Consider the following 18,468-nt stretch of genomic DNA (forward strand, 5'->3'; position numbering starts at 1 on the left):
TACAAATTTAGAATCAGATTGTCAGGTGATTTTGTTGTTGTTTACACACTTGGAAAGTTCAAAAGAAAATAATTGAGTGAGTGAGAGATACTGTCAAAGCAGGTGTGGGCAAAGCTGATACTCAGCCAGTAGTTTGCATTATATTTTTGCTTAATTTTTTTGTGTAGGCCTTGTGAAAATAGCATCTGGCCTGATTTAGATGGGATGCAGGGTAGCCTGGAGCTTTCCAGCCTCTCTGCTGGGAGATGTTGCTCTCGCCCAGCCCCGCGGGCCGCCAGGTGGGGCCTGGAGTGGAGTCCCATGCCAGTTGCTTCTAGCCGCCTTGCTGGGGCTCCACACCCCATTCAGGCTGTCAGTGTATCAAACGAATGTTACCATTTTCCAGGCGGCCTGTGTTCTGATGTAAAGAGGTTTGGGGACACTGATAGACTTCAGTCAAGAGCTCTGGTCCTAAACATCCAAGGCAGCATAGGCTACCATCTCCGCGGTTGACGGGCGATGAATTTCTAAAGCACAAAGAACTCAGGAAGATTTATTGCACACTTCCCAGCCATTTCCTTCTCTGTGAAGGTCAGGCCACTGTGGGCATGCTTCTTACCAGTTGACAAGAGAATCTTTTCATCTTGAGTGTGAGGAAAGCCAAGCCCCCCCCGCTGGGTAGGCGATGAGAGGATAACATGTGGTTCTAGGAAGAGGGTGGGCAAAGCAGGACATCTGTTCACCAGAGCATACGTGAACCACGTTCTTTGTACTGTGGCGTCTCAGCCCCACTGCCAGGTAGTGTGTGTCTTTGTCAGATGAAATGTAATATTTAGACAAATTTACTTTAATCAATCTAGAAATGAACTAGAATAGAAGGTTTTTCACAAGTCACTATTATATTGAATTGACAGAGTCATTTCATTTCAGCCGCTAGTACTACGCTCATACTCTGTCTAGAACAAGCTGCCTTGTTTTGAACGGTTGATTTAGGAAATTGGATATATGATTTCCGGGTTCTCCTGTCTCTTCCCTCTGCTGATACACTGAAATTCCCCATCTGATTTTTAACATATGATAAAAATCGTTTTGGAACATAAGTTCAATAGTATACGCCCAGCTTTTAGAATCATTTTTTTAAAAATGTGAAAGTCATAGCATAACATTTCTTCAAAACTTGAGAACTGTTGATTTCTGAGGAATTTGCAGAGAGATAATGTGTCTTGGTCTAACATAATATGAAATGAAAATATTAGCCCTTATGTAATTGTTTTCTCGACTTCATTTAAATTATTTTAATTAAGTATAGTTTTGTGGGGACTTTGTGATTGATACCTTTTGAGTTGTCACATCCACGGCTCTAACCATTAGTATAATAATGACCACTGAAATACATTGATTACACATATCTTAAGGCTATATATTTGACATATATATGTGATTTTTGTGGTCTTGCTCTGTTCCTAGTCACGAAGTTTCACATACTCATTTTTTTGGTAAGGCTTTGAAAATAAGGATTTCTATTTGGGATAAGTTTAATAGAATTAAAAGAATTAATGTTAGGCACTTTTTCATATGGATTTCCTTATTTAAATCTTACATCTTCTCTGTGAATTAAATGTCACACCCATTTTACAGATGAGGTCATTGAGGCGGGGAGATATTAAGTAATTTGTTTTAAAAGTAACAGAATCAAGGTACACACCCAAGAGAACCAGTATTTTTTAGAGGGCACATTTCCTCCCTAAACAGATTTCGCTCTGGGAAGGTGATAAGCTTGCAAAATAATAATGGCAAGTACTATACCCGGTGACCCTCTCTTCTTTCTGGCTGGAGAAACGGGATCCCTGTGGTCTGGAGGACAGATCCACCTTCCTTGTGTGTACCTCACCCCGGTTGTCCGACCTCTCTCGTTCAGCCTGTTAAATCATTCTGTTCTTAACCCCAGGAGGAAGACGAAGTACCGGATGACGAGACTCTGAACCAAATGATTGCTCGACGAGAAGAAGAATTTGATCTTTTTATGGTAATATTCCAGAAAATCACAGAAACAAATGCCTTACTCCTCTGCCCCTTTCTCTCTTAACACAAGATGTCTGGGGCCTGCATGCCCGGGCAGACTGTCATTTGTCAAGCTTTTGCCTTTCCTTCAGTCCAGAGGCTGCAAACTGGCTGGATTTAGCCTGCAGACATATTTTGTTTGGCCCACGCAGTGTATTTTAAAATTTCGAATTTGTTGCCAACATGAAAAGAATCCCGATTTCTGGCTTCTCCTGAAAAATGAGAGCGGGCAGTATCAGGCCCACATCTCTAGATGGAAACAGCTGGCCAGGGCTGAGTAGCAGCTGCACCCTCTGGACAGGCCCTGTGGTCTATGGCTTATCAGAGACCCCCCCACCCCACTCCCAGCTCATTTCTGTTCCCAGGCCAGCATCATTCAGGAAACCTGTGCTAATCCTGTAGGCAGAGTTTACAACTATGCCCTAGCTGTCTCCTTACTGGATCGAAACAAATATGCTCCCTGTGGTGGGGGTGGACAGCAACTGAAACAGCAGTCGTGCCTCTTCTTATTGGTGAAGAGAGCCTGCTTAAGCTAATAGGAACCTTCCAGACCTGCATCAAAGTGTAGCCTTCATTTAAACATCGAAATTGGTTGGATTTTGCTGGTACAAAGTAGATAAAAAAGAACCCTGACCTTTGAGGATTTAACGTGCATGGTTTCAACCTTGACGTTCCATGCTAACATAGCCACCTGTAATTTTGCTGAAACCTGAATTTGAGGTATGTTTGTGGCCTGCCACAAGGCCAGTATGTACAAGGAGCAAGCCCCTTGCTAGTGAGGGATGCTCTCAGAAGTAATATTTTACTGCATTCCTAAGGCATTTGCCATAGCTATTTTATTGACTTCTGTATCTGCAATGCTCAGAACAGTTTCTCGCACATAGTAGTTGCTTAATAAATATTATTGAGTGAATGGTGGCCTTTGCAAAATTGCAGGCCTTATGATGGTGTCAGTATGGATCAGGATGTAGAAGGTTGCGAGCTCCCATGGTACCTTCAGTCATTATGCTCTTTATAAGATTTAGCCTCATTGTGGAGTGAGTGAAGAAATGTAGACAGTCACTTTGGCAGTTGAATGCTGCAGGACCCCCAAAGCAGAGGTCCCAAATTTGAATGTCCCCGGGTCTCAGACAAGTCATTTGCGTGAGTGCAGCAAGTGGACAGGGGTGGGTGGGTGGTGGTGACCTGAAGCTGCTTTGTCAAAGGAGGACGGAGCTGCAAGGTAGGAATGTGAGCCCCGTGGAGCCAGAAATTGCAAATTTTCAAGAGAAGCTGGAGACCTAAGTTTTTATATGAAATCTCTGGATTTTGAAATGTTTGTGACTAAATTCAATTTTTTATTATTTTATAATACTGCAGGCCAAACGAAACATAACTGTGGGCCAACTATGACCCACAGGGTTTGCAATCTCCTCCCTTTTAGCCTAGACAATCTGAGAATGGAGCTCCAGCTGTGTGGAGGCTTATGTTATTTTTGTGAGTTTGTGATTTTTGTCTAGGGAACAGTGATTGTGTTCACACATAATGATTCAAGATAAAAGACATTTAGTTCTTTCCCAGGAAACCTTTAGGCTGCCATGGGAATACATCCTAACCTAGGATATGCACTCTTCCCCCAGCACCTCAAATGAACCACCCTGCCCAAGTAAAGCCGTTTTGTAGAGAAATGGCAGAAAAGAGATTTTAACAGCATGGTCAACATAGGATGTCATAAAATCTCAATTCTAAACTCATACTGTCAGTCACCATTTAGTCTCTATTGAGGGAGATTAGAGATACACATAGGAAATAGACATCTTTCCTCTCCTTGAGGAGTTTATTAAAATGTAGATTACTGGAGAACACTGAACCTGGAGGCAGAGGCCCTTAGCTTCCCTGGCTCATCACTCGCTGGCAGGAATTCAGCACTGCTCTCGCCTCACATCCTCTTGAGACCCTGGAAAGGATAAGCTGCCTGCCATTATAGAAATTACATAAGGCCCAGAGATGGAGATTTCTATCAGCCGCCCTGAAATGAGAGAAAAGGAGTAATTCTCCTTTCTTACTTTTTTTTTCTGAGGAAGATTAGCCTTGACCTAACATCTGCCGCCAATCCTCCTCTTTTTGCTGAGGAAGATTGGCCCTGAGCTAACATCTGTGTCCATTTTCCTCTATTTTATATGTGGGACGCCTGCCACAGCATGCCTTAATAAGTGGTCCACGCCCAGGACCCGAACCGGTGTGCACGAACTTAACCACTGTGCCACCAGGGCAGCCCCTCCTTTCTTACTTTTGGGCTGGATATTTGTTAAAATTGAAAGCCTCAGAGAAAAATTTGTATGTCTGGTCAAGGCACAGCCTTCTTTTAATTTGGCAATATTCTATCATGCACAGAAAAGGCTTGGAATAGGCGAAGCTGGTTAGGGCACTTTGATTTTGTGACTGTTCTACTTGATTCTTAAAGGTTGACCTCTCGTTTTTGGATAATACAGATTTTTGTTTTGGTGTGATCGGGTTTGTGTTTTTAAGTCTAACGGGCTGGCCGCCTTTGGCCAATTCACTGTCCATTAGCACCTCCACCAGGGGGCAGGAAATCAAATTTGAATCCTTCCCAGCTACTGAGATTAAAGATTAAAACGTTTAGTGAGAAACAAGAATGGAATGTGAGCTACGATAAGTCTTTGGATATCAAATATTTAAACTCTTTCTTATTATAAAAAAAGTTAATTCTCTCTATAAAGTTAATACAAACTTATTTGGTTTTATATCAGACACTGTAGTTAACCCATTAAGTATGTAGTCTCTTTAAAATAAAACTTTGTTTTAAACATTTTCCTTGCTTTCTCCTTCTAAAAATGTGACTTCAGAAACAGGTGTCTCTCACACTGATTACCTATGAATTTTCTAAAAAGATCTTTGACAGCTCAAGATACATATCTGAAATATTTTGCTAACATACAAGCATTAAGCTTTCAGATGCTATGCTCCCTACAAAGGCAAGAAGTACTTTTAAAACTAATTATACTTATTAGTGTAAGGTTTATTATTGGGTCTCAAGGCAAACATATTTATGTAGTAACTAATTAATAAATTAGACTTTTCTTGCTTGAACATCAGCTTCAGATTTTATACTGGTATTCTGCAGGTAGGGAATGTCTGGGAAGAGATGCAACTGTCAGAACTTTAAGCTTATCTTATTAAAAGTTGCATCTACCCTTCCTAAAAGAAAAAAAATGCAGGTGCAATTTATTTGCTTTTATGTCAGAAAAGATTTATTTTCTCAATGGTAGACAAATGCATGGTCGCAGTCATTTTACAGGTCTTGGTATAGGTAACAGTCATAGCATAACCAAATATTGAAGTGGCAACATTTTGTCATCTCAGTGTAGCGCATTAACAGAAATGTCTTTTATCTTCTAATTATTAGGAAGTTGCCTTGAGAAGCTCCTCTTCAGACTGCCTATCAACAAGGCAATGTCTGTGTGCTAATTACAAAGGTTAAGTGGATCCCATTTCAGATGCCAGAGCATCAGAAGGCGAGATTCAGAACAGCGGCTCCAGTTAACTATGGCACCTGACAGAGCATGCTGGCCATATTTATCTGCCAATGGGGCTCCACCATGCGCCAAGCCCGTCCCATCTTGGGAATATAATAATTTCCAAAAGTGTTTAAGCATAGTTTAAGGGACTTGGAGTTTTAATTTTTAAATAGGTTCTAGAGGTCAATTTGATTTGAATAGAATTGTCATTGTTACCAGTTTTAGCTCTTAAGAAAAAATTACATACATTGAATCCCTGTTTCAGTACAGTAGAATGGAAGGAAGAAAGAGGGAAAAGGTAAATAAGGTAATGGGTAATCGTCTATTTGATTGTAGAAATGGTACATGTAGCTAGTGTTATATATATAACTGATGTATATAGCAATTCAGTGGAGGTTTTATTTTCTTTTTTTAGCTATCAGATTGTTTAGTTATAAGTTAAAGCCAAATATGTGGCTCTTAGTTTAATTACAAGTGAAGTGGATTTTAAGAAAGAAAGGAGGAGGTGGGGAAATAGGCATTTTGAAGGCTATGAGACCATAGGAAAGGGAACCATTCCACTTAGAACTCCATCAGCTGAGATGAGATGACGCTGAGGTCTGTCTCTCTGTGGAATAACACTTTCATAAGAGCTAAACTTTTTAAAAGCTAAAGCATGGAGGGGCGTCCCTCTCACAGAGCCTGTGGTGCACTGAAAATTCAATACATTCACGGCCAACTGAATAATCAAACCCTTTACCTGCCCACCTGTCTGTGTCTGACCACGGGTAGCTCTTCGGTGCTGACACTTGGGCCGTGGATTTTTTCCCCCTGGTTGTTTAATTAAAAGCACGAGCCCTATTGAGTCAAAGGAAATTTTCTTAGTGAATTTTCTCTTTCATATGCTTGAAGACTCTATATGCCAGGGAAGCAAGGAATAGTATCGCCATGGCCCATATTTTTAAAACACATCCCCAATTTCCATTTTCTCACCATTACCTAACGGGTAGTTTTGCACCCACATAGACTGAGAAAAGAAACTTTTAAAGAGTATTTTTTTTTAATGCACAAATAAATTGCCACGGTGCGTGCAGAGGAAGGGAAGGGATCTTCCCTTGCGGACTCCTTGCCGGGACGCGGTGCTTTAGGGTTGGGCTAGAACGTGTCAGGATAGACAGGCTCCATGGGAGAGGCTGAAGGGACCCTGTCGCCATAGGAGGCGACTTGGGAACATCTGATGTGCTGTAAAGTCTGTACTGGACAGATTCCCCTGCCCCTTGGTGAAACTTGTGTTAATCTCTCCAGCGTATGGACATGGACCGGCGGAGGGAGGATGCGCGCAACCCGAAGCGGAAGCCTCGTTTAATGGAGGAAGATGAGCTGCCCTCCTGGATTATTAAAGATGACGCCGAAGTAGAACGGCTGACGTGTGAAGAGGAAGAGGAGAAAATATTTGGTAGGGGGTCTCGCCAGCGCCGGGATGTGGACTACAGCGATGCCCTCACAGAGAAGCAGTGGCTGAGGGTAGGTGTGGCTTTCTTAACCGTCCTTGCTATGTGGAGTGTTCTTGTTGGCTTGGAGAAATCACGGGTCAAGAGCTGGCATTCTTTGACGGGGGACAAGCTGCCAATAAAAGGAGAGGGGCCTCTTGAACGTGGATAAGATTATTTCTGTTGCAGTGGAGTCATTCTACGTTTCAGTGAAGGCAGTCCTTTGTAGTATAAGGAAGAACTTTTTGCTAGAGCAGAGCTGGCCATTGCAAGCACAGGATTATTAGAGCTATGAGACCCACTAATGTTTTATGACCAATTGCCTGGTCATGCCTCACTCTCTTGGAGTTAGAATCAAAATGTGGAAGGGGACCTTAGAGATCTTTTTGATTGTTCCCCCTTATTTCATGATCTTTAATCAGTTCTACTTTTCCAAGGCCTGCAGAGAGAGTTCAGGGACAGTGGCATTTTCTAACTGCGTTGTTATTTCCTAGACCCAAAGAACATTAGAGCTGGAAGGTGTCTTGGTACTCTCTTGGTTTTGCAGACAAAGCAGCTGTGGCCCAGAGAGGTTAAGTGACTAGGCAGGATCACACAGCTGCCTAGAAATAAGAATCAGTGAGTGCTGATGCATTGGTGAGCCCAGTTTTGGCTTGATCTGATTTGTCCATTGCAGACACAGACTGGGACCTGGGATGCAGGTCGCTGATGCGTGGAAATATTATTCTACGATTTGAGGTTTTCTCCCACCTTTGGAAAATGTTGATTTCTCATTTTGACTGGGGAATGAAATCTCAGAATGTTCCCAGGGAGCAGAGAAATATCAAAACACGCCCAGGAGCCACACGTGGGAATGGCGAAGCCGGCATGAATCTTCCATTGGCAGGTTGAGCCTGACTTTCCGTTACTGGGAGCAGACTTAGTATCTAGATAGTCTGGGACGTGCGTTCCGGGCAGGGCCAGGAAATGCACACTGGAAATAGTAAGCGCAGTTGGGTGAAAACCAAACAAAATAGAAGCTGTTGTTTTCTAAAGGGAATGCAGTTCCCAAGCTTTGTGACCCACGGATTTTAGGACTCAGGTTGTGGGTAGGTAGGTGGGCGGAAATACTCTTAAAAAAAATAACGTTACTATCCCCACTTGAGGTTGGACATCGAAAGCAGACAGGTGTTGGCAGCAGTTGAGATGTGATTTACTTAGGATGCTGTATGATAAGAGAGACAAGACCTGAATTTCAAAAAGATTAAAGTCTGTTGTATTCTGAGAAGAAAGAGACTAAGAAAGCATTGCTCATATTTACGGCTGAACACTGACCTATGGAATGTAACTTTTGTGTGATTCTTTTCTGGTCACATCCAAAGATTCCAGTGGCCTCAGGATACAGTTTTGTGGATTTCTTTTGTTTCGCTATTGTGAGGTTGTGGCTGTATAATTAAGATTCATTCTAGAATGTGAAGAGTTTCGTGTTTGTTTAATCATCATTTCTGAGCTCAGGAAAATTCTATTCCTTTCTCTTTTATTTAAGCAATAAATTAAGTATGTGGAATATTATTACAAGAAATGAGACAACAATCTAGGCCAACATTTTAAAGTCAGTCTTTATATATGTATAATCTCCAGCTATTACAAGCAAAATAACCTTGTTTATTGGGCAAGAATATAGCTGAACTTATCATTTTTTTAATAATCAGGGGGAAATACTCTTAAGAAAAATAACGTTATGATTCTTAGGAAGTTTTCAAGTTTAGAATACAGTGGTACCCCCATATTCGCGGTTTTACTTTCCGTGGTTTCACTTTCCTGCAGTCAACCAAGGTCCGAAAATATTAAATGGAAAGTTCCAGACATAAACAATTCATAAGTTTTAGATTGTACACCATTCTGAGTAGCATGATGAAATCTCGTGCTTTCCCGCTCCATCCACCCCAGGATGTGACACATCCCTTTGTCTGGCGTCTCCACACTGTATATGCTACCTGCCCATTAGTCACTTGGTAGCCGTCTCAGTTATCTTGGTGTCGCAGTACTTGTGTACAGCTAACCCTTGCTTTACTTAATAATAGACCCAAAGCACAAAAGTAGTGATGCTGGCAATTCAGATATGCCAGAGAGAAGCTGTCAGGTGCTTCCTTTAAGTGAAAAAGTGAAAGTTCTTTACTTAATAAGGAAAGAATAAAGATCGTATGCTGAGGTTGCTAAGATAAAATCTGCTATCCATGAAATTGTGAAGAAGGGGGGCTGGCCCCATGGCCGAGTGGTTAAGTTCACACGCTCCGCTTCGGCGGCCCAGGGTTTCACCGGTTCGGATCCTGGGCGCAGACCTAGCACTGCTCATCAAGCCATGCTGAGGTGGCGTCCCTCATAGCACAACCAGAAGGATCTACAACTAGAATATACAACTATGTACTGGGGGCTTTGGGGAAAAGAAGAAGAAAAAGAAAAAAAAAGGAGATTGGCAACAGATGTTAGCTCAGGTGCCAATCTTTTAAAAAAACAAAACATTGTGAAGAAGGAAAAAGAAATCTGCTAGTTTTGCTGTTACACCTCAAATATGTACATAGAGGAAAAAAACTTGGTATCTATAGGGTTTGGTACTGTCCCCACTTTTAGGCATCCACTGGGGGTCTTGGGACGTATCTCCTGTGGATAAGGAGACACTACTGTACCTCATTTATTCTTTTTTTTATTCAGTTTATATCAGTAATGAGTAGCACAGTGCCTCGCATACGGTAGAGACTCAATAAATGTTTGTGAAAATGAAATTATAACCTTATAAGAGAAAAGCGGAAAGTTACTCATTTACCAGTAATGTTAGCAAAGCATTTTTCTTTTTAGTGTATCCAGTAGACTTCCTTTTATCTATAACATGCGCATCTAAAAATGGAAAACTAGTTTGTTTTACAAAACTACCCTGTGAAATTGATGTTTATAATTTTCACCCTAAGGTGTCTGGCAAGATACCAAGTCACCCAAGAAGGACAAAACCATTCTCAGTACAGCTTTATTGTAATATATCTTTTTGTAATTTAAAAACTGTTTGTCCATATTTGGTATGAGCCGGTAACTTACTGTTAACCAGGACATGACGTTAAGGCAGAATGCCCCGTGGCCTAAGCATTCAGAATAGATGCTTACTGTCATCTGTTTTCTTGTTCACCAGCAGCAGTCCTGTTTAATATCAGCCTGTTAAGCGTTTTTGATAATAAAATTATATTCAAGGAGTTGTCATGGGCCTGGATATGCAGAAATGTTCTCCACCGGCTTATGATTGAACACGTTGTGCAAACCCAGCCAACACAGCCTTGAAAGGGAATTTGGCAAGGACCGTTGGTTAAGAAATGCTGTAACAAGGCTAAAATAATTCTTCTTTTTCCTGGCAATGTTGTACAAAGCCTGCTTGGCAGAGGCATCGAAGATACATAGAATCCCAGAGCTGGAAGGCAGCTGAATGGAGCAGCTACCCATCTCGTGCTTAAATCACATTCTCCACGGTGCCCATGCCAAGACGCTGGCCGTCCCTCAAGGAAGCACTCTGCCTTCTTGTCTGCGTAGCCCCTCCAGCGTGCAGTCAGCCCCAATTTAGTTCTTCCTCCCTTTGGACAGACTCCTCTTTCCCTGGAGCTCCTCCTCACTGGCCTTGATTCTGTTCCCTGGGGGGAACAAAACGATGTTTTTTCTGTCGTTAGCATCACATCCCACTGGATAAAATGTTTGAGGTCTCACGTCCAGTCTGGAATGAACTTCCCTCCCCTCCTCTCCTCTTTCTTTTGGACTTTCCTCATCCTTCAAGGCCCAACTCAATTGCCATCCCTTCGGTGATGCCTTCACAGATAAATACTAATTGTATTTCCTCCTGGGCTCTCACATTTCTTTGCCTGTTCTTCTGTCACAGCTCAAATCCAGTTTTCTAGTATTCTTGGTAGTTGCCGACCTGCCTGCTTTCCTGACTGGTTGATAAACCAGATCTTGTTAGTACTTAGAACTTCTGTCTGTAAACAGTAAATGCCCACTGATGGCCAAATTGGAATAGCACTGGCTTGATGTATAAGAGGGTAATGTTCATGACTGTAACAGATGAACATAAGCATGCCCTATTCATGGGCCTATCCAAAAAAATGAGTAAAATTTTATTTTTCACGTAAAAGTGCAAGGTTGGTGTTTCCTGGTGGTGGAGGGGCTGTTCTCCATGTGGCCATTCAGGGATCCAGGTTGGCAGAGCCCTTGCCAGCTTAGTCAGCTCCATCCCGATGAGCTGGAAGTGGGGAAAACAGCATGGAGTGGTGGGTGTGGAGTTCTGATGGGCAAGGTCTGAATGGTTATATATCACTTCTGCTCACATTCCATTGGCTAGAACTCAGACGTGGCCACACTAGCTAGAAGGGAGACTGGGAAATGTGGTCTGGCTGTGAGCCCAGGAAAATAAGATTTTGGTGACTAGCTAGCAGTCTCTGCCTCAGAACTCTTAGGTTAAATTTAAGTGATATGGCTACTTTGAAAATTTTCTTACGGTTTCATCACAAACAGATTTTATTTTATAATCATAGTATGCTAAAAATTCCCTCAGTGTCCTTTAGACAATCTGTTTAGTTGGAAGATTTTTAACCTTTTTCTTTATTCGTAATGTTGTTTTAAATGAAGCGGATCACAATTTCAAGCACAGCTAAGTTTTTTTTTAAAAAAAGACTTTTTAGGGGCTGGCCCGGTGGTGCAGTGGTTAAGTTTGCACCTTCCGTTTTGGCAGCCCAGGTTTCACCGGTTGGGATCCCAGGTGCAGACGTGGCACCGCTTGGCATGCCATGCTATGGCAGGTGTCCCACATATAAAGTAGAGGAAGATGGGCATGGATGTTAGCTTAGGGCCAATCTTCCTCAGCAAAAAGAGGAGGATTGGCAGCAGTTAGCTCAGGGCTAATCTTCCTCAAAAATATAAATAAATAAAAATTAAATTACGGGCTGGCTCCGTGGCCGAGTGGTTAAGTTCGCACACTCTGCTACAGCAGCCCAGGGTTCAGTTCCTGGGCGTGGACATGGCACCGCTCGTCAGGCCACATTGAGGCGGCGTCCCACATCCCACAACTAGAAGGACCTGCAACTAAGATATACAACTATGTACCAGGGGGGTTTGGGAAATAAAGCAGGGGGAAAAAAAAAAAAAAGAAGATTGGCAACAGTTGTTAGCCCAGGTGCCAATCTTAAAAAAAAAAAAAATTAAATTAAATTAAATTTAAAAAAGACTTTTTAAGTTGTTTTGAAATCTCTGTTTCTATTGAAGAAACAAATTTCTTTGGTGTCAGCCAGTCTCAAGTTAGCATCATCTTTTTGGGATAGTTAGTTCAACATTCATGTACCCTATGGGCTGTTTCTCTTTTCTCCTGTGGCTTCCTGTCCCCTTTTGCTCCCAAGATGGCATCTGGATAAAGGTGGAAGCTGGTGATTCCTCATGGCATTTGGGGGCTGGCACCCTGGTTCTCCCACTATCCTGTGGGTCTCTGCTGGGCTCAGTGCAGGGCCCCTGGTCTGTCGTGTCTCTGAGGTCTTGGCCACAGACTCCAGTCAGCAGCTTTCCTGCATGGTGAAGTCTCATGAAGACCCCTGGCCTCTCTGGTCTCATAGTGCTCTCAGCTCTTTTGTGCCCTGTTTGGGAGTCTGCAAATCCTTGGCTACTTGATTCACCATGTGCTAGAACATTCAGGATAGCTTAGCCCCTTTTTCTCAACAATTGCTGAGTCACCACCAGGGAGTTGTCAAGCCTGAAGCTTCTAGAATCTGATGGTTGGGCAGATCAGGGAGCTCTTTAGAACAAGCAATACAAAAATGTCTTCCTTTTGCAAATTCTGTGAAAGTATCTGACCACATGAACACATGGTGAGGGACCCTGCCTTGGAAGGAGCTCATGGAGTGACCGTCCTGGAGCTGTGCTTCATTAGCTTCACAGTAAACCTACCTCTGGGCATTTTTAGTGCCTCGTTCCTCTTGCTTCCTGCACCCACCCCCCCCGCCCCCCAAACATACCAGGTTCAGACCCTGGAAGGTGAGTATTCCATTTCAACCCCAACTGGGTGTACTGCAATTCAATTCTGGCACTTAACTACCCAGAGTCAGCACAGAACCCACAAGTTAAAGCTCTCAGTCCCCAACAAGACTGCTGTTACTGCAGATGTCAGGACCCCCACACTTTGGGGGTCCCCAGGCCACCCACAGTCTTGACTGACTGACTATAAATTCAAGGGTTCTCATGACCCCCTCAGATTTAATAATTTGTTATAGTGACTCATGGATCTCAGGAAAGCGCTACTTGTGATTAGAGTTTTGTTAGGAAGGATACAAATCAGGAGGACCAGGCAAATGAATAGAGGCATAGGCCGAGGTCTGGGAGGAGACACAGAGTTTCCTTGCCCTCTCCTCATGGAATCAAGGTGCATCACTCTCCTGGTGCCACATCATTATATTCACCAACCAGGGAGCTCCACCGAGCTTCAGTGTCCAGAGTTTTTGGAGGGTCTCATTATGTAGACATGATTGATTAAATCATTGGCCATGTGATTGAACTCCATCTCCACCCCTCCATCCCTCTCTGGACGTCTGGCTGGCTCAGCCTCCCAACCTTCTAATTATGTCGTTGGTCTTTCTGGTGACCAGCCCCATCCTGAAGCTATCTAAGGGGCCCAGCATGAGTCACTTCATTAGCATAACAAAGATACTCCCATCCCTCAGGAGATTCCAAGGGTTTTAGAAACACCATGCCAGGAACGCAGGACAAAGACCAGACAAATTCTTCATTGTACAACAGGTAGCAATATCCTCAGGCCTGACCTCTTACCTCTCTTCCGCTTTACCCCTTTTCTTTCCAAGGAAGAAGCTCTCTCCCCTGCCTTCCTGTCATAGAGCAACTTCCCACATACACCTGCCCTGCTGTAGTGCTCTGCACTGTGTCTTCTCCTGCAGTTCTGAGGATCCCTGTGCACCAGGCTTAGCTCAGGATTGCAAAGAGCCTTTGGAATTGAGGAGACTCTTCTCTATCAGCAAAGCCTGATTTGGACTGCTGTCTGATGATCGACTCACAAATCCCATTTTAGAAGTCAATGAAGTCATTGGTCTTTTTGTCTTTACGTACCAATTTTATCCTCATCCCCCTCAAGGCAGTGGATCACTCTCCTGAACAGGGAGTGGCCCCTCAAGAGAGGGTGAAAGAGAGTATCAATGAGGTTTTAAAAATATTATATCCATTACTGTTTTATACCTTTCCCAGGGTGTACCCAGGGAGATAACAGTGCTATATTATGTATTATATGTATATGTGTGTATTTGCACACACACAATAATTGGCTCATGTTGCTAATTTCTTGGAAAAATACCTTTGTTTCTTTATGTGTGAGAACAGGCACTCCGTCGACTTAAATTGGCACAGCTGTGTGATGAGCCCAGTGGGCCAGGTTTTTTTGTTTTAACTTCAGCCATGTGTTGAACGTCACTGGATGCAATGTTTTTAGTATTGTAATCATTATTGAGGCATGGGCTCCATAAAATTGGGGTGACTGCGAAGCCAAAATGTGGGCTGAGGGAGAATTCTGGAATGCTTCGTTTTTCTGTGCTTCCTGTTCTTTGGTCCTTCTGCCAACTTCAGAATCCTTCCCTTCCTTAAAACATTTCGTGACATCTCAGAATTTATTTAATTGCTGAGTGAGTGATTTGTGCCCTACAGCACTTGAAGATAATTGGAATGCAGTCTAAATTATGTGCTCTGTATAATATTTAATTGCCAGCCTGACGGAGGGAACAAACTTCGGAGAGTCTGCTTTAGTTTCACCCAGGAGCTGATGTCTCGAAACTGTCATTTGGAAAGGTCCTTATTTGCGGGCGTCTCTCTGTGTGGTCCTTAGGTATGAGGGTTTGGATGCTTCTTTTGGTGCATTGGTCAAGCTCCTGGGGATGCAGGAAGGCGCCTCTGTGTTTTTGCAATGCCCTGTGCATCAGGCCCAAACCATGGTGTGTAAATGATGGTGATAAGGCCCACTTCCTCAGATCTTTAAACCTGGCCATAGATACAGCTAGTTTTAGAAACCATGGGGCTTCAAGAGGGACCCCAAGGAAAGACAGCATGTGTCACCCTCTATCTCCTTGTCTAATCTGTCACCAGATAAGCATTTAATCTTCTCAAGATTTGTGTGGTCCCCATAGTCATGTCTACTGACCACGAAAAGGATTTTTGGGGTTTCCACTTCCCAAAGCTCAAAGTGGAGAAAACAAAGTAACAAAAGACTCTCAAACTATATAGCACTAGGAGTAATCTGTAAAGTAAAATGTGACTCCTCTCAAAGGAATTTACCTGTGTGTCTTCAAAAGCTACATAACACCAAGGTGCCCATAAAGGATAAGACCCCTTCACTGGCTTTCTGTCCCCACCAGCCCACGCTCAACTCTACACAGGAAAAGGGCAGAGAAATTCATGGAGGGTGAGTCACAGGGAACTGGAAAAAGTGCCAAGAAAGTTTAAAGAAATTAGGATTTCATACAAAATATTTGAAATTCCGTTGACATACGCAGTGAGAAATAAAATATTTCCTCACCTATACGAAGAGGATTTTTCTCTCTCTAGAAATCTTGGAAACAGGATAATGTCTCCCCTGTTTGGGCTGGATTAAGTATGATCCAGCCTGAAGTCAGAGACAGAGGCTGGAATCTCCTAGCTGAAATCACAGCTGAGAACGTCAGGGATTCTGCGAGATGTACTTTTCTCCCCAAATATCTTATTTTATACTGGCAAGATTTTGGGGTATCCTTTATCTAAAGCACAACGTGCATTATAGCCTTAATATTTTGTTGCTTCTCTTTTGTCACTTTAAACAATCTTTCTTTCCTTTTGTTATAAGATATAAAAATTGATTTTTTTTTTTTTATTTTCTCAAATGGCATTTTTAGCCTTTAAAGTTGGGTCATCAGATTTACTGGGGCAAAAATTTCTAGCAAGCTGCATTTCCATCTTTATACACAAGGGAGAGCTAAGGCCCTAGAAAATAGATTTTGTTTTTGCCAAATTCCAGGTTGTTCAGTACTTTAAGAAGGAAATACTGAACTAGTGCATGGTGGTAAGAACTGTGAATTGTTTGTGGAAATATTTGATAGCAAAAGAATTTTGATAACTTGTCACAATTTTTATTTTATGCTGGAATCCGTTGGCTAGATTGCTTTAACAGCGACTGGACCTTAATATGTTCCCTTGGTCAAAATGTAGTAGGGTGAGTTCAGTGGGAGAAGCAGTCCTCAGAGCGCCCACTAAAATAAACACTAAAGGTTGAGAAGCCAGAGAGACTGGTTTCGATTGATTTGTAAAACTGTGATGCCTGGGATTTCTAGTCTCAAGGTTTGTCCTTTGAAATCGGGATTCAGCTCTGAAATCGGACTCAGTCATTGAAAGTAACCACAGGAAACTGGGTCTGGCTCACAGAGGCTGAAGGAGCCCAAGCAAGTTCACGTTGTCTTTACCTGGAGCAAACTACTGCAGAGAAACAGATGGTTTTAGGAATATGTCTGCTTTTTTGAATCAAGATGTGGCTTGTGTCCTATACTTTTTTGCCTTTTTTTTTTATAAGACATTATTTTTTTCCTTTTTCTCCCCAAAGCCCCCCGTACATAGTTGTATATTCTTCATTGTGAGTCCTTCTAGTTGTGGCATGTGGGATGCTGCCTCACCGTGGTCTGATGAGCAGTGCCATGTCTGCGCCCAGGATTTGAACCAACGAAACACCGGGCCGCCTGCAGCGGAGCGTGCAAACTTAACCACTCGACCACGGGGCCAGCCCCACCTTTTTTTTTTTAATCGATAAAGCTACATGAAGGAAATCTTTTAAAAAGTTTTTAAATTTATTTTTGAGGAATAAAAGGCGTATGTATTTAAGATGTACAACGTGATAGACATTGCAACATGATTTCATTCATGGGGTGGGAGTTGGGGAGGGCAAAGGTTAGGAAGTTAGAGACAGGGCAGGGTGACTTCACTGTCACTGTGCCCGTGTCTGGATGTGTCACAGTACTGTGACCTCGCTGGCTATCTACCTGGGGAGTTTAGGATAGTGGATGAGAATGTAGGCGTTGGAATCTGATGATCCGGGCTTCAAATCCCAGGCCCCATCTAATTAGCTTTGAGCCCTGAGTGCCTGGTGTAACCTTTCATAGCCTCGCTGTAAAATGGGGGAAATAGCAGCATGTTCTTCATAGAGTTTTCTGAGGTTTAACTGTAGAGGTGTAACATAGAACCTGGCATATAAGAAAGATTCCCCCCAAAAAATTAGCTATCAAGGAAAAAGTGTTAAATTATTTCAGAGGAAACCTAATAGGAGAGGAAAAGAAAAGAAATACTCCTGTTGTGTGTCTAGAAGACAGGGTTTGGGATGACAGAAGAAAGGTCACAGGGGAGATAAAGGGGCCCCATCCCCCCGCATGAATGGAATTAAGGAGGAAGATATGTTTACTTGCTGAATACGTTACAGGACATGCCCCCAGGCTTATTCACCTCAAGTCCACCTAACTGTACTCACTCAGCTATCAACTGTCTTGACTCAGGTTTTCTGCTTAGCCCTTCATGCCTGCAGGAAGAGCCCTGGGCCTAGCACTCAGGCCCCTGGCATGCAGGTCCCGGCCTGCTGCCAGCTGAGTATGTGGTCCTGGACAAGCGTCTTGACCCTCCTGTGTTGAGTTTGCAGTCTCTTTGATCTGCACGGTTCCGTCCACTTTTCTAAAGACAGTCTCTAACATCACGTGAAAGTGCTTTTCTTTTTACTTTTTACTGTGGTTTTAATCATAATCATCCCCTGCTTTCTTATCAGTGGGTCCTTTCAACCCACCGAGGCTGTTGAAAAGCAAATTCAATTCAATGCCCCTTTATTGAGCATCCAGTCGGTTGAGCCGCCCACGGTGCTAGGACTGGAGAAAGAGGTGCTAATTTTCAAGTCTCTGTTCCTTACGATCGTGGCTGGCCCGCCTTATTAGTGCAATTAAGAACCAGATTTGAGAGATGCTATTAGAGATAATATTGCACACTTAGCCACGTTAAAGAGCTTGTCAAGAGCAGGTCTCCAAGTGTACACAGATGAGAGTTAATAGAAATTAAAATAGATTGTGAGATGCTCTAACTTGTAGGGCTTTTAACTGTTCAGGAAATCAGCAGAGTTTAAACAACATGTATCCGGCCTCCTGCTGGAATTTTAGTGTCAAGCCCCAGGGGATATTATTTACGATTTTCCCTCCCCCATCCTCCAGTTCCTAGAGGAGGACAGGGGAGCTGCCGCTGGCTAAACGTATGGCCTCCACAAGGGGAAGGCAGTGGGGTTCCTCTTCTGGCTGCTGCTGGGAACCTCAAGCCTCTAACACCCACAGCTGTGCCCCTGGGGTTTCTACCGACCCTGCTTGGTCCCGCACCTCTGACAACAGAAAAAGAGATTCAGT

General features: G+C 43.0%; 1 protein-coding gene across 6 annotated transcripts in view; it reads left to right on the forward strand.

The window, feature by feature from the left end:
* The window catches only part of SMARCA2 (SWI/SNF related BAF chromatin remodeling complex subunit ATPase 2), a 166,772-nt gene that overhangs the window by 98,060 nt on the left and 50,244 nt on the right, over nt 1-18,468 (forward strand). For all 6 annotated transcript variants that reach the window (XM_070590087.1, XM_070590092.1, XM_070590089.1 and 3 more), the window contains exons 26-27: nt 1,928-2,005; nt 6,843-7,061. In XM_070590087.1, coding sequence (XP_070446188.1) covers nt 1,928-2,005; nt 6,843-7,061 — 297 coding nt within the window. The remainder of the gene's footprint in view (nt 1-1,927; nt 2,006-6,842; nt 7,062-18,468) is intronic.

Source organism: Equus przewalskii, chromosome 22 (genome assembly GCF_037783145.1).
Source record: "Equus przewalskii isolate Varuska chromosome 22, EquPr2, whole genome shotgun sequence".
Taxonomy (NCBI): Eukaryota; Metazoa; Chordata; class Mammalia; order Perissodactyla; family Equidae; genus Equus; species Equus przewalskii.